The sequence below is a fragment of the Zonotrichia albicollis genome, chromosome 2, assembly GCF_047830755.1.
Source record: "Zonotrichia albicollis isolate bZonAlb1 chromosome 2, bZonAlb1.hap1, whole genome shotgun sequence".
In the NCBI taxonomy this organism is placed as follows: Eukaryota; Metazoa; Chordata; class Aves; order Passeriformes; family Passerellidae; genus Zonotrichia; species Zonotrichia albicollis.
Window position 1 is genome coordinate 17,245,292 of NC_133820.1, and position 24,737 is coordinate 17,270,028.

The 24,737-nt window shown below is 41.0% G+C and overlaps 1 protein-coding gene across 1 annotated transcript in view; it reads left to right on the top strand.

Annotated features, from left to right (window-relative positions):
- The first annotated feature begins 424 nt into the window (after positions 1 to 424).
- Positions 425 to 24,737, top strand: part of PDXK (pyridoxal kinase) — a 47,183-nt gene continuing 22,870 nt past the window's right edge. The window contains exons 1-2 of the mRNA XM_005489001.4: positions 425 to 601; positions 19,393 to 19,447. Of these exons, the coding sequence (XP_005489058.2) occupies positions 515 to 601; positions 19,393 to 19,447 (142 nt within the window). The 5' untranslated portion in view covers positions 425 to 514. The remainder of the gene's footprint in view (positions 602 to 19,392; positions 19,448 to 24,737) is intronic.

The following is a 24,737-nucleotide window of genomic DNA, read 5'->3' on the forward strand; positions in this document are numbered from 1 at the left end:
ACTGGGACAGACAGAGAGAGTATGGAAGGCTCATGTTCACTGGACATACTCCAGAGCCACACGGTAACAACCCTGTGCCAGTGCTCCGGGCTGGCCCTGCCTGAGCAGGAGGCCGGACCTGGTGACCCAGCGCGGTCCCTTCCAGCCTGACCCATGCCGCGCCGCCCGCAGTGCCGGGGCGCGGCGCTCGCCGCTCCCGCCGTGTCCGAGCCCGGGGCGGATCGGGCCGGGCCCGGCTCTCGGTGCCGTTGGCTCGGCCGGGCGGGGCGGCCGCGGGGAGCGTGACCGCGTGACGCCGGTGGGTGTGCAGGGAGCCGTGTCCCCTCCACAGCCCCGGGCAGCGGGCTCGCCGGCAGGCGGCCATTGGGAGCCGGCCGGTGCCCGCCTCCGTGCGGCGGGGGGTGTGTGACAGGCGGGCAGGGCGAGCGCGTCACGCCGTCCGCGCTCCGCCCCCCGCTCCTGCTCCCGGCGCCGCCACCTCGGCCCGGCGCGGGCAGGCGCGCGCGGCGCAGCCATGGAGCCGGAGTGCCGGGTGCTTTCCATCCAGAGCCACGTCGTCCGCGGCTACGTGGGCAACAAGGCGGCCACCTTCCCCCTGCAGGTGAGCGGGCGCGGACCTGCTCCTCTTCCTCCTCCTCTCCCTCCTCCTTTCCCTCCACCGCTGTTCCCTGCGGGCGGGCGGTGTGACGGCAGCGCTGCCCGGCGAGCTCCGGTGCCCAAGCGGCTCCTGCCAAGCCGGGGTGAGAGAAGGGCACGGCGGGGAGATGCCCGCACGGGCGCCCTCCCCGCCCTCTCCGCTGCCGGCGGCAGTGCCCGTCCCGGGGCTCCGCGCACCCCGCGGCCGCTGCGGCTGCGCCTCCCGCCGGCTCCGCGCCGCTCCCGTTAACGCAGCTCCTCCTGGGGCTGTGGCACGGCGGGCTGTGCCAGGGGAGGCGAGCCGGGGGTGCTGCCCGTGGGTTTGCTCGCTGCCTGCGGGCTGAGGGCGGCTCCGCTGCCGCCAGCAGGGGCAGCCAGCCGGGGCTGCCGCCCCTTAAGGCAGGGTGATCGCCGTGTCCCGTGCCGGGGACCCGGGGCAGCGGTGTCCTTGTGCTGGCACCCAGCTAAACCCCGCCGGCCCTCAGGGGCAGAGACTGGGTGATCCCCCAGCCCGGATAGTCTGGGGAGGGTGTAGTGGGGTGTAGGGGCCACTTAATGCGTGTGGCAGGCAGGGCCAGAGGAGCTGCCTGACATGGCCCGGGGCTGGAGGTGTAATTGGATCTTGGCCTTCGTGCCTGTCATGTGCTGCCTTCGGAGTTGTTTGCTTGGATCTCGCCGGTGCTGGGAAAACATCGGGCGGACCTTTGCACATCGCACTGTTGGCTCCTGTGGAGGGTCTGTGTCCTAAAGGGCGGATTTGGGGCCTGCCCATCGGGAGATCTTTGTGCCTTTAAACAGGAATGTCGGTGTGGAGCTCTCTAAGAACCTCGTTACCAGTGCACGCTGTGTGTGACATTGGTTATCTTGGCGTGTGCTTACAAATGGTGTAGCTCATTTGACTAGACAGGAGAGATGTTGTACTCTGATAAATGATGCAAGTGAGATCAGGTCTGCAACAAGCCACTGTCACACCCCCAAAGCACCATCCAGTTATAATGTAACCAAGACTCTTGAAAATTAATGTGTGGTGAAGGGTGATGTACGTGTGTAATCCGAGTATTGTGGACTAATACGAGTATGTAGAGCTCCAGGCCAAAAATGTGATCATGAACTGCAGGTCACCTGTCCTTCCTTTCCTAGCAAAATGATCTCGAAATTGTGCTTCTCCCTTCAATTTCTGTGTAGCAGAAGAGAACACAGCAGTACTTATTCCAGAAACCTCCAGTCTCTTAAGCTATTCTGTCTCTCCATTCTAATTCTCTGTCAAAGGTTTTCTTTACTTTTCTGTAGCTTAACCTTTCTGTGGCAGGTGAGTTGTGTACCTTGGCAAATGGGTTCCTGGAAAGTGTTTTTAGTTCCTTGGCTATGATGGCATAAAATACTGCTGGAGTTAAAAAACCCCTATTGTTGGTGTAGCTGGGTTTTGTTCAGGAGGCTGTTGCACTCGCACTCTGTAGTATTTCTCAGTGAATAGTGTAACAAGAAGTTTCTGGAGTGGGAGGAAAAGAAATTTACTTGGGGAGTAGCCAAACTCCTGCCACTGCTGGCTGCACTTTGAAATCCTATGTAGGCAGCCCTTAGTGAAGTTGTGCTCGTTGGAAAAAAAAAGGGTTTCGTTACCTAAACCCTTGTTTTGCTAGAACATCAGATGGGGCAAGGTGCCCCAAAGTGTAACTTTTTTTTATGAAGAGAATTACAAACCTGAGTCTTTCTCTTATATTGTTTTTATATAGCCATGAAAATAACCTGTATCTGTTCTTGAGGATGGGTGCAAGGCTGGCATGCTTTTATTTCCTATTCTCTTTTTTTTTACTTTAGTTTTCTGAACCAGTTGAGTGAGGCTCCCTTTGGAGCTCATCTGTATTGAGTTAGCAAGGCAGGGTGTATGTAGATATGTGTGCCTGTGTGCTTGTGAGGTTGAAATCCTGACACAACAGTTCAGGAATCCACATTTGGACAGCAGCATCCAAATAGAAAACCTGGCATGGTTTCACCTGCTCTTTGCAGACTTATCCAAAAAGCATCACTCATGTTTGCATGACCTGATCTTTGGTGGAAATCTGTGACATTACTATCAATAGCAATCTGCTCAGAAGAGAATTTTTAAGGTCTTTTTTCAATCAGTTGGTTGCATTGTGTCAGGCTTCCACTAGTAAAAGCTTAAATATTTAAAATGTAGGTATGTGGAAGGACTTCCTCTGTGGAATGTGTTGTAAATGCTTTCTATAAGGCAAACACAGCAAAACAGAGTTAGCCCATATATCAGAGCAGTTATAATAATGGAAGTAATAGAGCTAAGTGAGAAATATTAGAACTCTTTACATCATTTCAGGTTAAAATACATTTAAGTAATTAGTCTAGATTAGCTAATAGGTCATAGAGGAAACGTGCACCTGGATTTGCCAGAGTGAACTACCCTCAGCACTGCTTTGAATTCTGCCTTGTCAAGAGTTTAAATAGTTTCTACTTGCATGATCTTACTATCTCTTTTAAATGTTCTGAAAGTAGTTCTGAATTATTGTTAGAGTAGTCTTAAGTTGTTCCACAGCTGTGTATTCTGAGCTTTCAGTATCGGGAAGTGATACTAAAAGCTCAGAATTGGTTCAAGATGGTTCAGCAATGGTTCAGGACTGTCCAGCATTTAAGAGAGTAAGAGCAGTAGGGTGTACATTAACTTGGGGAGTTGCCATTTGGAGTCAGATAAGTTATTTCAAAACACAAAAAAAGTTTCTAAGTTTCTAAATGTTTCCAGTGTTGACTAAGATTTGTCATAGTTTTTATCACCATGACATTCAACTTCACTTTTATCGTATGTGGTTTTGTTTTCCTTAGAGACAACCTCTTAGCTGTTAGTTTTGAATATAATTTTATCTTGCCCTTCCTGCCCCACCTTTTAGGTAGGCAGAATGTGGCAATAAGTAAGGGGAGCAGAACTACAAGTGGAAAGTTACAGTCCTCCTCAAACCACAGAGGATCCAGAAGGACAAGGTCATTTCTCGTTCTGACCAACAGGAAAACTTTGGTTGGCAGAGGAATTTAGGATTCATATACTGCACCTGTCATAAAAGCAGCTTTTGGGAATCAGTGTGTCAGTCTGTGTGCTCAGTTCTCGGGGCCTCCATGAGCTTCCAAGAAAGAATTTTGAAAGTATAAGGAAGGGGCATGAGAAAATCCCAGCCAGTTTTACCTGGGCACTGGACATTTGGTTGCCACTGGAATAGTTCAAACTGTCTGCAAACCAGAAAATGTTGATCTCTGCTTATGTCTCAGTAGCAGTGATGGTTTGAGGTGGTTTTGTTTGTTTGTTTTGTCTGCCTAACACTCATAGAATCTGAGAAAATCTGCCTCTGTTTTGAGTATTTAGTTCCTGACTTCGTTTTATATCTGCTTACCTGAAGAGAGGGCTATAAGTTGAGACAAGCCATTAATTATTTGTATCTGGAGAATGAAATTGTCTGTCCTGAACTGTAGAGACATAAATAGTTTCTACAATACAGGATTAAAGGTCCTCTTGAAATCTACTCAATTATTTTCTTTTCCTTTTAACTTTTTTCCTCCTGCAAAATGGAGACAGTTGTCCAGGTATTAAAAAGGACTGATGGTTCTCAGACCAGTTCTCAGTAATTCTCTTCTGTAAGTCAGTCTACATTTTTAGCTCCTTCTTAATTGTAGAAAAGATGGGAAAACAACTTTGGTCAGCACAGGTGGTAATTTCTTTGATATTTATGGATAGTCTTGAACTGTCTTGTCCAGTATGTGCTGAGACCAAAAGCAGTATCAGTCATCTTTGCTAACTATCTACATGGCAAAAAAGTTTAAGATTTTTTTTCTTTATTTTGTTGAAAAGTATAGTCAAATGACTTAAGGATTGTGTAGAAAGATAAGTGCATCTCTTATTTAAGATGACTCTCTTTCTTTTTCAAACCCTGCTATTGTGTTAATAGTATGAGTCAGAAGAAGGATGAATCAATCAAAAGTCTTTACAGAGTAACAATAAGAAATGTTCTTGCTGGGTAGCCCTTATCTTTGTTACAGATCAAAGGCTGAAAAAGCCCAAACCTAAAACAAAAAATAAATACAGAGATGAAAGAGTGCATCTGGTCTTTGTAATACCCAAAGATTGTCCTAAATTGCATATCTGAAATAACAATTATTGCTCTAGAACCATACTTCAAATGAAACTTGTGGAAGCATGCTTTTTCCCCCTAACTCTGTTCTTTTAATAAAGGTAGGTAAGGGGTGAATGAATTAAAATAAAACCACGCAAGGCATAAAAAAATTGCAACCTCTCTGGGAAGGCTTGTTCAAAGCTGTGTAAAGAGCATTTGCTTCTTATGTGAATGTCAGCACAAGTAGCTGCAAAACTCAGGTGAATACCTTGCACAAGGTGAGACCCTGACAAAGACTTGTAATCCAAAAAGTCCAAAAAAGAAGGTGGCTCCCCCAACCTGGCAGTGTGGATTTCTGGGGACAGGCTTTGCCAGACCTTTCCAGAAGTGCTTTTCCACATGAACCCAGCTCCAGATGCACTTGAGAGAACTTTGAACCTCTCAGAAGATTGTAGAGATGGACTTTCCACCTCCATGGTAAACTGGGAGGGAAGGTGAGTGGGACAGGACTGGGAGGGGATAAATGTACAATCATATTTTCTGAAAAATCCCTTCACCCAGGATTTTTCTCCTGGGAAGCTGAGAAGCTTCAGAGAAAAGGGAAAACAATAATTATCTGATTTGCTTCTCCTCTGTTTTGCTGCTTTGGAATGTGGTTGGAAATTATTTACCCACAGGTGACTGTTTCATTGGGTTTCTGTTAATTATTTTGACTTATTGGCCAATCAGTGCCAAGCTGTGTCAGAGCTCTGGAGAGAGTCATGAGGTTTCATTATTATCTTTTTAGCCTTCTGTAAGTATCCTTTTTGTATTGTTTAGTATAGTTTAGTATAGTATTCTTCAATATAGTATAATAAAAGAATAAATTAGCCTTCTGAGAACATGGAGTCAGATTCATCATTCCTTCCTGCCAAAGGGCACCCCACAAATACAATAGATAAGAAAGTAGATTATTACTCAAAAGATAACAACACACAACAAGAAGGGGTGTCTGTGTCACTTTCAGCTCCTAACATTGCTTTGAGATAGACAAAACTGAAGCTGCTGGGGCCTCACTTTTACCTAACAATAAGAGTTTATGTTTGTGCACAGCTATAAACAGAGACCTCAATTTTCTCTTTGAGCTCCAAATGGAATCTTTTCAGCTACTAATGCAAAATAATCAGCTTGAAAAATTAGAATAATTTCAACCTGCCCAAAAGAAGAGCAGCTGGGGGTGCAGATGTGCTGTGGACTCTGAAGGGCTGGGCAGAGCCTCTGATGAGCAGAGAGTGGGACTGGCTGGACCATCCTCATCCAGGGTCAGCTCTGTGGGGCTGTGGGGCTTCTGACTCTTCCTGCAAGGCCACTCAGTGGTGGCAGCTTGTTAAATAAGCCTTTGTCATGAAAATACAGCCATGAAAATACAGCTATGCTAAGGGATGTCCACACAGGCTGATTGTATAACCCAGCTGTAAAGCTGCAAAAAGCATTTTAAGATATGCTTCAAGTTAATATGCAGTGTGTGTATGGGGCCAGTTGACCAGCTGGCATTTTAAATTTTTCAAAAAGATGGTGGTAAATATCTACAGTGATTGATGATTCTGAAAATTTGCTGACTTTTTCATAGTAAATTGTGGAAGTTTGAGCCATGCAGATGCATGTGCTGGTGTTTGACACAATAGTTACACTGGAGTGTGTGTAGTGATGTGTAGTTAATAAATAGTTTCTGACAGAATTGTAATCTTTTCATCTGTCTCAACACAGCAAAGGGAAAAGATGAAGGAGGATCCCATTTGGTGCCTACAAGTACATACAAATATTTGACTTGAGAGGAAGCAAAAATACTTTACCCTGATTCACCCACTGTCTTTGGAAAAAAAATTGAGCTGTCAAGAAATTGCAAATCTTATTAAAAGACTGGAAAACCTTGCCTAGAGGTGGATTTGCACTGTTTGTGTGGGGAGTATAATGTACTCAGAGACTCAGTAGCAAGTGTTTACTTGCTTAAGGCATTTTTATATTAGGAATGGCCTTATTTTCTGTCTTTAAGTCTTAGAGGTTTGTTTTTTAAAATTTTTTGAGTATTTGATGTCTTATTTCTGCTCCAGATTAAATCCCCAGATGAGAAAATATTTTTTTGTGCATAAACAAAAAGGGACAGATAACAGAGGGAGAGTGATCAGGTTTCTGGGGAAAGAAAAAAAAGCTTCAAGTTAAAGTTAATTTCATGCTAAAATGTATGGAAATGTATTAAAAACAAAAGTATAGTTTGAAATAATAAGATGAATAATAATATATATATGCAAAAGGTACACTTGATAAGAACAGGAGACATACAAAGTTACTGATAGCTCTCTAAAATACTCTTTTAAGTAAATTGTTGTCTTTTACTGTTCACTTTTTCTGTTTATATCCAAAAAATGATGGTCACTTTTCCTTGAAAAGCAAATTTAGTCATTTTAGATAAGGGATACAGCATTATCCATGGCTGACTGAGCACATACCAGGCAGGTATTTTTAGCTTTTTTAGGCTGAATGGATGCAATGGAAGTTCCACCTCAGTTACTCGTGTTGTGTGGAAAACAGGCTGGAGCTGGTGAGGCAAGGTTAATGTGAGGAGCTGGACATTAGTCTTGGGACATAAAATGTCCATTCCTCTGAAATTACTATATGCACTAGAGTGTTCAGCTGCACAGTAATATGTACAGAGGAGAAAAAAAAATATATATATGATGAGCCTAATGTTTGAAAGATGCCAGGAAGGTCTGTGCTGATGGATAATATGAGCCCCAGGAGAAGCCAGGCTAGTTCATCATCTTGTGCCTTGGCAGCAGTGGGGTGACTTATCATAGCTAAAAAAATATTGCTGTGCTGAACTACCTGAAATTTTTCAAGCCTTTGTTCAGGACTCGTATTTGTTCATGTTAATTCATCCATGACACCTCTCAGCTCCATTCCTTTAGCATCTGGAGCAATTATCCACAGAGCAGGAGAGAGAACTGAGATACCAAAACCTCTTCTGTGCTTCATTTAAAAACAAAACAAACTTCTCTTCACCCTCTGTCATTCTTTGTAAATTTTAAGCATATGGAGTAGTTTGGGCTGAGTAGAAATCCTTGCATGGTGATTTAATTTTGCTGTCTTGGGAATGCAAATCACCTCTTCCCAGCTGCATGTGTGGGATTGAGGAGGTGCTGGAGCACACGCTGGGAAATGGAAAGTCTCTCCCCTGTGGCAAAACAAAAGCTGGAGGGCTGCTTTCTGATCTGTGGGTGCAGTCACTCCCAAAACCAGCAGTAAATGCTTTTTCTGACCTGCAGAACTCTCCCAATCTGGCCACAGCTCTTCCCCTTCTCTCTGCTGTGGGATTCACTCACGTTTTAGCTCTCAGAAGAGGATCAGCAAGGATGGCACAGCTATCAATGACATTAATAAACAGAAGGGAGGAATCCATGAAAGTCTGCAAGAACAGTGTTCATTGGAAACATCCAAAGTTGGTCTGTCCCACAATATCAGAATACAGCAACATTTTTTCTCTTTCTTCATTTAGCAGATTGCTAGCCAATAAAGCCAAGAGTGTTATCTTTCATACTCCCCTTTTTTTTAACACTAAGTAATTTAGGTATTTTTCTTTTCCTAAAATTTACCATGTTTCTTCATACATGGCAATTTTGTCTCCATCTTCTCTGAGGGGAAAAAAAAAGAAAATGAGTAACAGCAGAAAAAAATTGTTGGCTGAATTCTCAAAATTTAATACTGTTTTGCAGAATTGTTCACTGGACGTTATGGTCATGTATTTAGTAAAGTCTCGCCTAAATGTAGAAAAAAAAATATTTTACCAATCTGTGTACCTTACAAACCTGTCTATTTTATTACTTTTATTTTGGATGGTGAGTACTACTGCTCATGGTTACACTGAAGGAAAAGTCTTTTTCCATCCATCTTCACTGTGGTTACTCTCATTTTTCTGGCAGGATACAGCCCCTGGGTGTATCTTACATGGGTGAGCACTGCACTACCTGTGAGAAACCACCAACACAACTCTGAGCATTTAACAAAAATGAGAACATAACGTTTTTTTTAAAAAACCCAGCTGTTTTGTACTTACTGTAGTTAATGGAGGTAACGTTGTGCCTCTGACTATTCATACAACAACCGAACAAATCCATGGCAAGCAGTGTTTAAATTTGAGAAGTTTTATATTGTCACCTGCCCTCTAGGGTACTGAAATCTGCTGGTTTCAGTAGAGAAGCCAGACTGAGAAATGCTGCCAGCTGCTCCTTCCACCTGCACTGTTTTGTGTCCACTTCAGTGCTCCAAGGAAAGTCATTTTGTCAGGCCATGTGGTAAACTGCTCTGAGAAGCCACCCAGGTTATAAATGACTTGGCAAAAGTGGCAAAGGAGAAAATGAGGGCTTATTTTGTGAGCCAGTTCCTAAACACAGCCCCACAGAAAAGCTTTTTTGGCACAGATGAGGTGCCAGGGCAGGAGCACGCCCCAGGCCCTGCACCTGCTGTCTGCTGAAGGAAACATTTTCTAGAATGCTCTTCTCTAAGACTTCTGCTTGTTTTGAAGGAAGTGGTGAGACACCCACCCTCTACCAGCTTCATTCTTCCTGTTTGTGGCCTTGGTCTTATCTTCACATAATGTGGCACCTCCTTCAGCGAGCTGTTTCCTGTTCTGTTTCTTCAAGTATCTCTTCTCATGCAATTTAATGTCTAAACCTTTGGTAGGAGAGTGGGATCCATTCATAGTCTACCTAAGGAGTCCACATAAAGAATGTGCTGGATAAAACAAATCTCCCTTGCAGGATAACTCCACCTCAGATGTACAAAGTGTGCTTGCCCACACTTTGCTAATGGACTGGTGGTTAGAGAGCTGGCTAGCCAAAATACGAAAAACAGGACTAAAAATAAAGTCAAAAATCAGAGGAAAAGAATGTGCTGTGGGATCCTCCTCCACCATTTCATTCACAAAACTAAAAGAGATAATTCCCACGCCTGTTGAACCTATTGCTGCTGTCTGTGTCTGCCTCTCCTTATCAGTGTTTGCAAACCTCCTTGTGTAGCACTGCAGGATTCCAGCTGGCAGGAGTTTGCAGTGACAGTATGGTGTTTTTGTCAAATTACATCCAAGTGTAGTAGGAAGCAGCATGAAGATGATGAATCTGAAATCTGCAGTGAACCTACTTCTCCATCTGAAAACAGCATCTGAAGTCATTGCTTGACAGTAAAGAATGGGTTTCTTGGGTGGAAGGCAGGCAGAGACCCCCCCAGCACCACCTTGTTCTGCTATTTTTATGTTTGTCCTTTAGTGGGAAGAATGAAGGGGAAAACAGCAGCATAAACAAGTTGTTTTCTTGTCTTTCATTGGCCTTAACCTTTCTAAATGGGTGTCTTGCAGATCTATCACTTAATACCACTCCTCATGGCAGCAATGGCCTCCTGCCCATAGAAAGGTCAACGGAGCAGCTCTACCACAAATCTTTTGACCCTGCAGTCATCTCAATCCCAAACTAGAGCTGTTGTGATGCAGGGATAGTGCTGAGGAGGGTGTGTGTCTTGCAGGCACAAGAGGCTGTTTGTTTGAGTAGCCTATGGAAATGGTCATGATGTAGAACAAGGAGTTTCTTAGTGCTGAATAAAATGGCTGAGGGGAATTTTGATAAAGGGATTTATTTTATGTCATCTGAGTATCTTGCATTGAACAGTTAGTAATGCATGCTAATCAGTCTGTCCAGGTGCAAAGAAAAATCAGTGACATTGTGGTATTTGCTCTGAAGTGTTCCTGTGGCTCCAAGACTTCTTTGGAAAAGCATCTTCAAGGCATTACTGGATAATCTTGAATTTGGCCTAATTATCATTCAGATTGTACTTGCATTGCAAGCCTTTTCAGAAAAATCAAGGAATTATTTGAGAACAGATTCACTGCAGTCTCAGGCTGTTCTAGTCTTTTCTGTTCAGTTGGTCATGATATTACAGCTAGATCAGCCCATCAGCAAATTCTCAGTGAGTACCAATTTTGCCAGAGCACTGTGACAAAAATTGTAGTCTGTTCTGGCAGAAGAGAGGATTTGTTTTCTGCTCCAGTCTTTACAATGTCCTCAGTGCTGAAGTCAGCTTATCCTGAAACTGGGTATGCAGTTGGTCAAAGGTAAAAAAGGGGTGTCACTGCAGAAACAAGCCCTGTTCCAGTGCCCAACCACTGGGGGAAGAACCTTTTCCTATATCCAACCTGAACCACAATTTCAGGCCATTCCCTTGGGTCCTGTCACTGTCCCCACACAGCAGAGATCACTGCCTGCCCCTCACTGAGGTCTCCCCTCAGTCTCCCCCAGGCTGAACAACCTCATTCCCTTCGGATGCTCCTCTCAAGGCTTTCCCCCTCCAGACCCTTCACCATCCTCATAGCCCTCCTTTGGATGCTCTCTAATAGCTTAATATCCTTCTTCCATTATGGTGCATTTTTCTCAAGGTCATCTGGTGTATATTTTTACTGTCTGTTTTGTAGTTGTCTATTTCTAACCTCAGAATTTGAAGTGGTCTGTTCATAAATCACCAATAATATGTCCAGCATCCCTGTCCCCGGTTTATTTGCTCTAGTATTTTATACACAATATCCCAAATATCCTAATGATTTTTCTTTTCAGTGCCTTGTCAAATACTGCACAAAAATACCACTATATTATAAGTACAGAATTCTCTTTAGATACTTGGTGTGCCTTATTAAAAGCTCAGAGAAAAAAGAGATTGGGTTAGTCAATAGCAGTTTCAGTTCAGTTTATCAGCCCACGCCAGCAATTATTCCTGTTCACTAATTGTCAGGACATGCCTTTTCTTTTTCCCAAGTTCCTATTTCTCAAACTGAATTAGTGTTTTTACTTTTCTGCAGCCAGTACAATGTATTTTTTTTTTTTGATTCAGCAGCAAATGGAAGGAGATGCAATTAAGTGAAAGAGCTGGCACATAGCGAGAGGCACAAGTTGCAACTGGGAAATGTTTCTTTTTCTCCCACTCCAAATCAGTTTGATTACAGAAATTCAGCCTTTAAAAACACATTTCTATGCCATCTCCAGAGGAATACAGTGCAGCAATGATGTTCACTGGAGCTGCAGTGATGGCTGTGTGAGATGAAGTTCCAAGCTGTAGGATATTAATGCAAACAGCTCGTGATACAATGGATACATAGAGCAATTCATGGCCTGACATAGAGGCTTTCCTATTGCAAAGTATTGCTGCCATTATTTGGCAAAAAACACCCCAAACCTCAATTACCTTGTTTGACAGGGCAATTTTAACAGTGGTAATAAAGTTCATTCTCTTAATGTCTTCTAATTAATATTGGGTTTAATATATATAAAGAAGTTGGAAGGAATAGAATGGATTTGGTTTATGTGATACAGTATTTTTTTTTTACACAAATTACTGGCTAATTCAGTTTGTGAACTGTACACATTCTCTGCTAAAAATCAGCAATTTGGAGCCTTACCACAAGATTTCTTGAAAATTCCTAATAAATTGTGTCTAGTTAAGTCTTGGTAATCCCCATGGTTTATGTACATCTTTGTGCTATAAAAATTTGTCCTTTGACTGATGCCACAGTTGGGATAAACCTCACAGGCTGCTAATAAAACAATTGGGATGGAAGGAAATATTTGATTTTGTGTATTTGTATATATTTGAGATGTAAGATGTGCTCTTAAATATTCCCTTATTTTTTTAAATTCCTTTATGTGCTTTAAATGATGTAAATCAAGGTACTCCTCAGTACTTGGAAAGTTTGGCTTTGAAGCTGGGGACAATTTTTTTCCCTTCTGTAGTGCTCCATGGCTTGTCATATGCAGCCATTAATTTCTGAAAATTAAAGGCAACTTCACAGTGTGGTGATTAGAGGACTGGATCATCTCTCTTACAAGGACAGGCTGAGAGAGCTGGGTGGTTTTGATTCATTTGATAATGTGTGTTATACTTCCTCTTTTTTATACTTTTTTTTGTTTTAACTCCTACTGTGGTCTAACTCATCAGTCTGTTACCATTTGTTGGCACAGAGGGTGGGACATGCCTGGCGTGGATGTTTCAGCATTTGAATATTAATTAGAAGAAGAATCCATAAAAGTTTTACCTGCAAAGTAAAAAGCTTTGCAAAGTTTTCTTTGTAAAAGTTTTGCAAAGTTTTATTTTTTCCATAAAAGTTTTACTTGCTAAAAAAGTATCCTGCTACAAAGCAGAGGAGTTGAGGTGCAAGTAATTTAAATGTTATACTTTAAGGCATTTAAGTGTTATAATTTAAGGATTTTACATGTTATAATACAAGGCTCTATTTATTTTGGGGACAACTGAATGCATGAAAGTCAAATCCTCCTTTCAGCAGTGGAGTCTCAAAAATTCTCTTCTCCTGATCAGCAGAACCTTGTTCCTTCATACCTTTTAACCATTTTTCTGTGCCTTTTTCCTGTCAAACTGTGTTTCCCTTAAAGATAAACTCATCTTTTAGAGTTGTGAGATTTTTACCTGTGGCACATTTGTAGCTCAGATAGTAAAAAACCCAAGATAACTTGTGTACACAGTAGAAGAATTTGCATGAATGACTGGCTGAGCTTGATTTACAACTTCAGCTGCTGACACTTTCCCTGGATTTGTGGTTTTCAGACTGTTTTGTTTGGGGACTCGTCTGAGAAAATTGGTTTGGGTGTGTTCTGGTATGATAGAGCTAATGTTTTCCAAAATTAAGAACTTTGAAGGACCTGAAGATTTTGGATGGAGGTCTTGCCTGCATTCCATGAAATGTAGATAGCAAACTGTGACCATGTATCAGGAACATAAATGCTATGGAAGAAACATGTATGAAGGTCTACACAGGGTAGTTTTAAACAAATTTTGGCTTTTTTTATTTTCTTACACTGTTTTGATTTTTTTTTCCCCTGTGCCTTTTCCTCATTCCAGATTTTTCCTCTAACTTGAGCTGCATTACTGCTTCATGGTTTTAATTTCAAACCTGAAAATGAAACACCACTGGAGGCACAAAGCAAGTGCCCTAAGAGGGCAATATATACCAGTCATGTTGCAGAGCAGAGAGGTGGTTTTAATTGAATTTCATTCTTGCAGAACTAGGTCATTGTTCTCTAAGGTTGTTTAAATTAAGTACAAACTAAAGCATTCTAGTTAAATTGGTCCACTGGTCATTTAACAGCAAAGGATGTATTATTTTTACTGTCAAAACTGGCACAGTTAATAGTGTAAACTTAGAGTACCCCTGGGCTTTATCCTTAAAGCCAGAACTTTAGGTTGGGGAGATGCTGGTGGTATTTTGTGGGATTTTACAATGGATAAAACGGAGGTTTTTGTAGGTAATTGTGTCACTGATGAGGAGTGACCCAGGCTGGAAGGGACTTCAGGGGTCTCTGGCTCAAAGCTTGGGCAGCCCTAAGTTCAGCCCAGGCTGCTCAGGGGTTTATCCCCCTTGGAAACCTCCAATGACAGCAACTCCCAGAGCATCTCAGCCCCCTCTAAGCCCCCTTTCTCTGAATATCCACATAAAATGCATTGGAAATTGGGAGATATTTTTGTTGTTGTTTTTTCTAATGTTTAGTACCCTGGAAACCACTAAAACTTAGTTCAGTTCAGATGTTTCTGTAATTCAAGTTACAGTTTTTCTCACACACTTAGGAGATACAGGATATTTCTCTCTTTAAAAAAAATAATACTTTTTTCCTCCCCAAGCTGCATACAAACAATGCAAAAAGGAGAATTTCCTGAGTACTACAGAGTCTGTGACATTGGAAATATGCCTTTATCCCCTGCAGGAGCATAGTAAAGCTGCAAAACAAATTTAAACAGAAGCAGTTCAGTAACAGCTTTTCACATTTCTCAGAGCAAATAAAATTATTAAATGAGAAATTATATTAATATTTACTCTGAGGCAGAGCTAATCTTTGAAGTTAACAGTTTTCTGACTCAAGTGGTGTTAATAATCAGATCCCAAATAGGATTAGGAGGTAGAAGTGAGTACCTTTATTTGTCTCCAGGCCATTGGTGCATAATGTAGATTACACAGATATAAACATAAAGGTTGGCAATCATTAAAACTGAATTTCAGATATTGCATTTGCTTCAAAATCTTCCTGCTCATTTCTCTGTTGCTACACTCACAATTTTCCATACTGTGAAATGGTTTTCTTCCTGTTTTTCAGCCTCCCTTTTTCATAACAACTGAGGCTCTCCTCTGGACTGTATGTTTGTAATATTTGATTTCTAACAGTCTTAGGCAATGGTTTGTCATGGTGATGAAGTAACACATTTTAGTGTTTATGTGGTTGGAATGTTTTCTGGAAGGAATGGGAAGAGAAACTAAATTTTAAACAAAGCTGAGATTAGGGCAGTGGCAAAGTCCAAAGGGTTACATGATTAGAGTGAACCAAAGCTGAGATCCAGCTGTTTATGTAATGTACCCAATTCAAGATATTTTCTGTCTCTCTGGGCCTTTAGGTTGCTCCACTAGACAAACAACTGCTATCTCTTGTAAAATTTTAATCCTGAGGAAGACCCATTTCTTGGCTTTTTATTTTGAGCATAATGGCTGGATGTAAGTTCAAATTACTTTCATGCTTTTAAGAAAACTAGGCTGTTTATCCTCTTTTCCAAAAGAGCCAACACCTTTAGAGGTTCTCCATGTATTTTGAAGTCTCTTCCTTTCTTGTGGGTTGATTTTCCCCTTGAATATTTGCTATTTTTATTTGGGTAGTTCTCTAGACCACAGCCCTGCCCTGGTCCCAGTTTCTCTTAGCAAGGCAGGGAAAGCACTTGGAGGAAGAACTGGATGAGATTTGTTCCTTCCCTTCAGTTACCTGTGATGAGAACTCAGCTGAATTTGATGTCATGCATAATGTGCTTTGTGCTGGTTGTTTCTTCTCCTGGGTTCTGCTCTGCTGTGTTCACTTGGATTTAGTCTTGCAAATATTTTTCTGAAATGTGTCAGATCTGCCAGCCAGACCTTCCAAGCACAGAACTCCTCCAGTTTTACTGTTTTGTGATTTAATTTTAGAAGTATAACAGTTCTGCCTCTTTTATTTGAAGATACTTGAAAAATACATTGAATTTGCCCATTTTCCTTTAAGATTTCAATTGCAAATATCACTGTGTGATGTGATCCAGGCAAGTATGGTTTGGGTTTTAGAAGAACATTTGACATGTGTTTAGACTGCAAGCTGAGAGATTTAGGATGGACTCATCCATCTTTTTCCTTGGAAAAGCACTTACCATCCTCACCCACACTGGCTCTGGGTTTGGATTTGCCCAAGGTATCCTGTTCTGTGAACAACTGATCCTTACACAGGGTGACAGCAGAGCATGGAAATTTGGAATTGTCCTCTCCTGGAGAGCTTTGGGAGAGCAGATCATGCAGGTCAGGAGATGTGTGTGATCAAACAGGACTTGTTCTGCCACAGGCAAACTCCAAGTGGGGTGGGTCCTTCAGTTTATTTACACACAGGTACAAGGAACACGTGTGTGTACACAAGCAAGAAATTTTATATATTAAGTTTAGCTCTGTTTTGAATTTTTACTTTCTGGTAGTTTTCTGAAGAAAAAGTTTATTCTTACTGGTTTATTACAGTAGGAAAATTGTTATATCCTACTAAATACATATTTTCAGGTCATAGTTGCTACTCTTGCGTGCAAATATGATAGATTGACTCTTTTTTAGTATGATTTGTCTCATTCAATTAATTTGCTCTGATCTCAGTTTTCAAGGGTCTGTAAATACAAAAATAATGTATTTCTAATTCGTTAACTTTCACCTAATATTTCTTTAACCTCTGGTTTGAGCAGAAATTTTTTATTAATTAAAAAAACTCTCAAAACCAGTGCTTCTAGTTAGGTTTGCACAAGGAATTAAAAGTGTGAGTATGTATTAAAAAGGATTAACAAGATATTTTTGGAACAAAATTCCCTTTGTAAGCAAGGAAAGTGTTCATCATTCAGTGCATCAGAAACTGCCTCTGATGTCCTTCAGGTGTGAAGGATGACAGTCACTAACACTGGTGTTTTACTGTTGGTTGGAGGAAGAAAACAACGCTTCCTTATCCACTAGAAACGATCAAGTTGTTAAAATGAATTATGCAGACCAAAATAAAGACACAGTTCTTTCTCTAGGCCTAGAAGAGGTGACTGCTGTGAAAAGCTGCTTTTATCACCTCAATCCTGTTTTCAGGTTGTCTGATGGTGACTAAATTCTATGGGACATTTAAATGCAATTTGCCTTGAAAACAAACAACTTGGCTTAATGTGGCTTCAGCATTCTTTTTGATTATTCTACTACTAATGCTAAGCCTAGGCCTTAGCAAGCACCTTTATAAAAGGAAATACTTTGGAGTAACTGTGAGTTATTTTAGGAGTTGAATCAGGATTCAGAATTAGGTGTGTTAGATTTCAGTCATACATGTTTATTAAAAACAAAACTTTGGAGGAAACTGGAAGCTGTGACAGAGTAGACTAATACCAGTAAGTGACTTTTATTGAGACCTTGAAAGGTTTTTTGTAGCCTGTTTCGGACTGATGAAAAAAACCCAGAATATCAAGGTCCCTTGCAGAATTTGAGCTGTCTGTGGCTTTTCATCCACTCTCCAAAGCGTTTTATTTAATGTTTTACCAAGTGTACAGCCAAGCTAACCTGGCACCTGACTATCTCCAAGAGACGTGGCCTCCTTGTACTTTTCCATCTTTTGGTTGAAGCAGATTAACTGACCAAAACAAACCAAAAATCCCTAATCCTGTGGAAAACCTGGCTGGGAAATCAGATGATAACTTGTGCTGGGGAAGGCACAAAAGAAGGACTGCTCATATTGGTGGCCATCATCTGGGACATCTGAGTGTTGTAGAACTGCCCTCCCTGCAGCAGCTGTGCCTGCTCTCCTTCCCTAAAGCACTGAGTGAAAACCTGATTAGTCACTAAATCACTGCAAGGGTGCTCTGTAGTCTTAGGTTTTAAGTATTTGGAGAGACATGATCTGAATACTGCAGAGAAAATGAATTAATTCACAGTTATTGCCAAGATACTTTAGGAAGTAGCAACCTAGGTCTGTTCATTACAGGGAGGGGAATTGATTATGGGATGATAATCTGGTTAGAGGCCATGTTCCCATTTATTTGCTTGAAGAGCATGTCCAGACATCAAGGTTAAGGTCATAACAGTGTTGTCAGTTCCCAACTGTTCAGTTCCTGGGGCTTTAAAATAAAATCCACCAAGGTGAAACAAGAATCTGTGGGGAGCATAGATGCTGAGTTTAATTTGAACCTGGTCACGTTGAGGTAATCCACCATTCTGTGTACCACTAATCCAAAATTACTTTGCTTTCTGGTGAGGAAGGAACAGAAACCTTTATTAACTATTGAAATAAGAGATTTTTTTCTAAGAAGACCTGTGTGGATGTGAGACAACAGAAGAGTAGAAATGAACAACCTGTCACAGCACGTAGCTTCATCTTGTAGCCAGCTATTGGAATGAAGGTTTATCCCAGGGGAGGTACAGGCACAGGGAAAGCCTGATGTCTGACACCAGGTACCCAAAAGGGTTTTAATCTGTGAGAAGGAGTTGCCTTCACGACAGAAGAGGGAGAGGAGTGAGTCTGCCTGGAAAACGTGACTGGAAAAGCTTTGTTTGCTCACTCCCCCCTCGCAGCAAATTGCCTGAAAGAGGATCATGCACAGTGGTGCATCATTGCTGTTATCTCCAGTGTGACTCACTGAGCCATACATAGCAGCACTTCTTTTGAGGAGATTTCTTACTCAGAGCAAGCTGGATGAGGAAACAAAGACTCGGCTGTCAGACTGTTAATGTCACTTTTGCATTAGAATTCCTTGCGTGACACAAAAATGTCTAAAAATGGCTTGACTAGCAGTGCCTGTCTGTATTAAACAGGTATTGTCAGGTTAAAAATCCTCATTAGTTTTCTACTGATTGGATGCTCTTATTTTCATATTATTTATATATTTTTGGGTGACAAGAATATTAGTTGATTGCACTAGGAAATTATTGGGTATTTCAGTATTTGGATTGCTGGTAATGCAATGTAGCAGGTGGCTCTCAGAGCATGCTTTAGGCCTTTTTAATTCTGTGTTTGTTTCTCCCTTGTATTGCCTAATCATACCACAAATTAATTCTCTGTGACTTCTTTCTGTTCTCTTTTAGTTTTAAAGGAACTGGTTGTGACATCCAAGTATGGCTTGTAGTATTGATCCCTTTTAAGATCCCTCTTGTCCTCCTTTTAGAAAAATTGGTTTTCTGGAATGCCAACAGCATCATCCCTCCATATTGTGCATTAATTTAGTACCTTGTACTTCTTTTCTTGCCAAGAAATGCCAGCCAAGGCTTTCTTCAAGGTTTCAGTGCTTGCTGCTGGAGGAGCCTCTCTGGCCTTATCCCCAGATGAACTCCAGCCTGAGCATCCTGAGCTGTGTTTTTCTGGTGCTGCTGCCAGTGGCATTTTTGATCCCTGTTTGTTGCTGTAATAGAGCTCTGTGCTCTTTGTTTATGTTGCATGTTTGTTGACTCAGCTCCCAAGATTTTAAAGTATGCATGGGACAGCAAGGAGTTCTCTTTTTTTGTGATGTGGGTAATGTACTAACAAAGTTGTGTTAGTAAAAGAAATATTTCTGTGTTCTGTTACAGGTTTTGGGATTTGAAGTTGACACAGTGAACTCTGTCCAGTTTTCAAACCACACAGGTAAAATTTTACAGATTTACTCCACAGTCACTGAACTCACTCAGCATGGGACTCACCTCATCCTGGTCTTATATAAAGACAGAAGACTCTTTGGGAGCCACAAACCAATTTAAGAGAACATTGGTCTCATATTTTCACTCACGTTTTCATGATAGAGGATGGAAATGTAATTTTCATGTTTTCATTCATGTCTCTCAGAAGCCTGAAGATGGGAGTAGGATGGATGTGGTAATGTCCATTTCTGCCCTTCAGAGTGTGAATTTCTTTTGTTGGGCAGTGATCTAAATAAGTCAGATGGTGAAATAACACAAATACAGATGGTGAAATAACACAAATACTGATAGTGAAATAACACAAATACATTTACTCAGCCAAGCATGTGAACAAAGGTGTTCTGTGAATTATGGCTCTATGAGAGTCAGTCACATTATCAAATCAAACATCAGAAAAATACAGAGGTAGATTAATGTTTCCTCACTATGTGCCCATTCAGGTACTACCAAGTATCCCAAAAATCTCATTTTGGTGGGAAGAAAGGCCTTAATACCTTTGGATGTATTTTTAATTAAGCTCTAAGCCTGAATGCAATGCACTCCCCCAATATGTTCAGACTTCCTAATACTCACAGTTGTAGAGGACTTGATTTTTTAAAAGAAATCTGAAATTTATGTTTATTTTAGCAATACCTTTCACCCATAAAAGAGCTCCAAGTGACTTGCTATTTTTGGATTACTGGAGATTCATGTCTTGGTGGTGGCTCGTTGTTTGAGAGGAGAGCTACTCTAGATAGAGAAAATCTATAGGTGTCTTCAGAAAATAATCTGGAAGCAAATTCTGGCATCTTGGAAAAGAGCAGAAGTTTTTTTCTGACAAAGAAACAAGAAGGCAAAAGTTGAGGTACTTTTTTAGTATCTCTACAGGTGCAGCTCTATTAATAAATTACTAATTTTGAAACAGAGATCAAACTATTCATGCAGCTTTCAGAAGGTTCTAAGATGACTATCATGCAGGGAATTTAGTGTCACCTTGGGACAAAAAAATTAATGTTTCAAAGCTGGCTTTAAAGCTATCTCTGCTTGTTGAGGAAGGGTAATAACAAAAAAAAACCAAAAAAGGTAATAATTAAACAAGGGAATGGGGCCTTTCCTGGCTTAGGCAAAAATCTGCTTATTTTGCTTGTACCCTTTGGCATAGTACAAAGGTTCTCTTGTGTTTTTCAAAGATACTTAGGTGTGACTTCTGTTTATTTAAAGAATTTATTTAGTTTTGGGGTTTGGGATTTTCTGTTGTTTAATTTCAATAGCTGGGTGAAACTGTTGTAATTTTCCACAAATTAAGCAATTTTTTCATGTCAAATTATTCAGTGCTTGAAATGCATGAGCACGTGTTGTTTGTTGGCTTTCTGTTTCAAGATTAAATCAGCTTTATAGGGCACTGCAAGAGCTTAATAGAAGTTTTATAGACCATAAACTGAATGTGTCTCAAGATGGGAAAATTACATTATCAGTAGGGTGACCGGGTTCTTAAAACAAAAAAGAAGATTTTAATTTTGTTTTTAATGATATCACAGCCAAGGAGAGGTTTCCAGTGTTTCATTCAAGGTTTGGCAAACAGTGGAAGGAACATTAAATTTGTGGTTCCTCCTCCCACATGAAGACTGAAATGAGCATCCCAAATCTTCAGGAGTCTTTTTTTTGTTCAGGTTTGGTTTAGTTTTTTTTCATTGTTTTGTTTGTTTTTGTTTTGTGAGGGTTTTTTTGTTTTCTTTTTGTTTGGTTGTTGGGGTTTTTTTGGAGGGGTGGTTCTGTTTTTTTTGTTTGTTTGTTTTTTACTGAATCTGTTAAAAAATCACAAAGTTTGCCGCACAGCCTCATGGTTTTTGGGAAGCAGAGCTTGTGTCTGGCACTGTCCTGCAATACACAGGCATTGTGTGCTGGGTGAATGGGTGAAGCTAACTTGGTTTTCCTATAAAAACAAAATTTTACAAGAACCATTTCTGTCATCATCATCAAAGCTGGAGGACAAATTCCTCCTTCAAAATCTGTCTGTGAACTTTAGTTTCTGGAAGAATGCCAGAGGAGCACAGGTGGAAGAATGTGTGGGGTTTGGACATAGTATCCTTTCTTTCTTTCTTTCCCCTTTTTTTAAATTTGGAATTAGCAGCAAATAAAATGCAGAGAGAATTTATGACTAACAGCCTTTGGTGAATCATTATTGCTCTTTTTTTGCCCTGTCTACAAATTAGTAAGATACCACAGGCCTCTTTCTGCTGACTCCTGCTCAGAAATTGCAGCTTTCTTTAGTCTCTGATAATCCTGAAATTTGGAAAATGGGCTTTGAATCAGTGCCCCGGGAGAAGAGTTTGTCATGTTGCTTCGTGAGGAACTTCAGTGATTAGAGTGACTCACACTTGAGTGGCATCATGCTGCACATACAAATAAAAGAAGCTGTCATGCAGCCTATTAAGATTGTTCTCTTTATGCTATATTAATAAACCCTTTGCAGAAGCATCACCTCATATGATGTGCAAAAATAAAAACCTGGATTTATTTTTAATTGTATAATTGATATTTTTTGGGGGTGAATTTTTAATTCTTCAGTGATTTTCAGTTCTGTTTCTCATTGGTAGGTTAATTTTAAACAATAATGTGCTTACTCTGCCAACCAAATCCTACCTTTGAAACAGCTCTGGAACAAACAGCCTGGAGTTTTTTTTGTTACTTTTCCTTTTATTCTTGAGCACGTTTGACTTCCATTTAGTGGGTGTGCAGTAGGTGGCTGGGTTGGCTGGTGGGTCTAAGACATGAGAAATTACAATTATATCTTGATGTGATTGTGCACAGTCTGCCCACCCAGGTGATTCATTCACCCCTGTGTGTGCAGGGCAGAAAGAAAAGATCTCCACTTGTGCCTGACACTGATAACATTTTACTCCCACTCTGTGACCAGCCATAGAAAATCCACTGGGGAATTTGGTTCTTCATTTCTGCTTTTGTTGAAGGCCTCCTGGTGGCTGTAGATGAGTCATGTGCTCAGAGCAGGTTGTCTGCTGGAGTGTGCAATGTGAATTTTGTGACACAGCTGGGCCCAGATTCCCTGTCCATCTTAAACACTACAACTTTCTTCCTTTTTCCCATGTGAAATTCTTTGTTACTGGAGTCACTTGGAATAGTTTTGCAGGGAGCACCACAGGAAGAACTCAAACCTCAGAACAGAATGTTCTGGGTTGGAAAACAAAGGAATCTTGCATGCTTTGCTATACTAAAATGGTAGCTTGTTTTTCTCTTGCTGTGTTGGTCAGTTGGGTTTTTTTTTTTTCCCTTCTGATATGCCTGGTAATTTCATTTTCTTTCTTCCTTGTTTTTGAAAGTAATTAAGAGGATTATAAACACACTCCAAAGGGAAAAAAAAAACCAGAGGAAGGCAAGTATGTAAATTCATCTTGGGGGAAGTTTTAGCTGCCTCTCTTGGTTGTGGTTTTTGCTACTTTATTTATTTTTCATACCAATGTCCAATGAACCAGGACATTTCCTTGGAAACCGATGAATATGTTCATCATTTTAGTGACATGAGGTTGTATCTTACTTGTTTGTCATTGCCTTATCTGCTAAAAGCAAATAGATAGGATGTAATTGCAATAAAAGATAATAACCCAGGCAGAAGGGGTGTAAGGTTATTGAGGTGTTTATGTTCATCTGTGTGTTTAAAGTTATTACAGACGTGGGAGACGAATGCAGTCTGAGCCAAGTGGGGTTTTGAAGAGCTGTGTCATGATTTGCAGTGTTCTCTCTGCTCTCTCAGACCCAGCAATGAGGGGAATTGTTTGGTGGTTTTGTACCCAAAACAAGGAAGACTCAGCTTTCTTCCTTTCTACCTTTCCCTTTTCAAGATAGTCCCTCTTTCTGGGACCCCGTCCTCCAGTTCATGAAACCCTTTTTGAACATGAGTAATTGGCTTTTTCTCCAGTCTTTCTGCTTTTTGGTGTTACATTCTGCCAGGAAAGTAGGATAAATGCAGGGTCAGGAGATTTGCCCCTTCTGTTTGTCACATTACATGAAATTACCCTGGGGAAAGGACATAGGGGTGTTCTCATCTTGCTGCCAGTTTTGATTTAGTTTGGTGAACATAATTCAGTTCCTAGTGACATCACAGTTCTCTGCAGCTCCAGTGAAGTCATTCCCTTTTATTTTTAATAAAAATAATAGCTGTCTCAATAGCTGGGGCTTCCCTGAGAGCTTCCCTAGGGCTTTGTTTTTAGCTCTGGCTGTTGTGTAGTTAGACTTCAGGTTGTATTACACGTTACCAGATAATTAAAAAGATCCTCAAGTTACCTGTGGAAGTCATTGCTGCAGAGCTCAGACAATGTCCCTGCTCCATGTGGGTGACACCAGCTCCAGAGATGAGCTGGGCTGCTGCCTGAATTTGAGTTTTTGTATTTATTTCTCTCCCTCAGTGGAGGATCAGTGTAACATGAACCCTGTGCACTGACCATTTAAGACAGCTTGACATGGGAAGGTGAACTTTTGGTTAAGTAGGGAATTTACGGGGTCTTTGTAAGGAAGGCTCCTGAAAGTATCCAGGTTGCCTGGGCAATCTGTCATAGTTATTTTTATGGCCATGTGTAAGATAAATATCAGCATTTTCTGCCTTGATTCTGGGTGAAAAGTGCCCCCAGTTTCCTTGGTGGCCCCAATGGAAGAACTCTGTTGTTGTAAATGTGGGCAACCTGATGAGGGGAGAGACTGATGCATCTGACTCCATGTTCTCAGAAAGCTAATTTATTACTTTATTATACTATATTATATTAATACTATACTATACTAAAGAATACAGAAAAAATACTGAATGCTAAAAAGATAATAACGAAAACTCGTGACTCTTTTGAGAGTCCTGACACAGCTTGGCCCCAATTGGCCAAAGAGTGAAAACAACTCACAGCAGAATCCAATGAAACAATCACCTGTGGGTAAACAATCTCCAAACACATTCCACATAAGCACAATACAGGAGAAGCAAATGAGATAAGAATTGTTTTCCTTTTTTTCTGAAGCCTCTTGCTGCCTTTCAGCTTCCCAGGAGAAAAAACCCTGGGCATGTTCAGAGAATGTGAATGCCACACACTGTTGTGTCCCTTTGCTGGATTTTCAGTGCTGCAGAGGCTGAGGGAGAGGACAGATTATTTCTGTGTGATGCTGCAGATGTGACAGAACAAATATCTGCATTTGTGTTAAATAAACCAAACACTGGATTTACATGCACTCAGGGGTTCTTCAGAACAGAAATCCCCTAC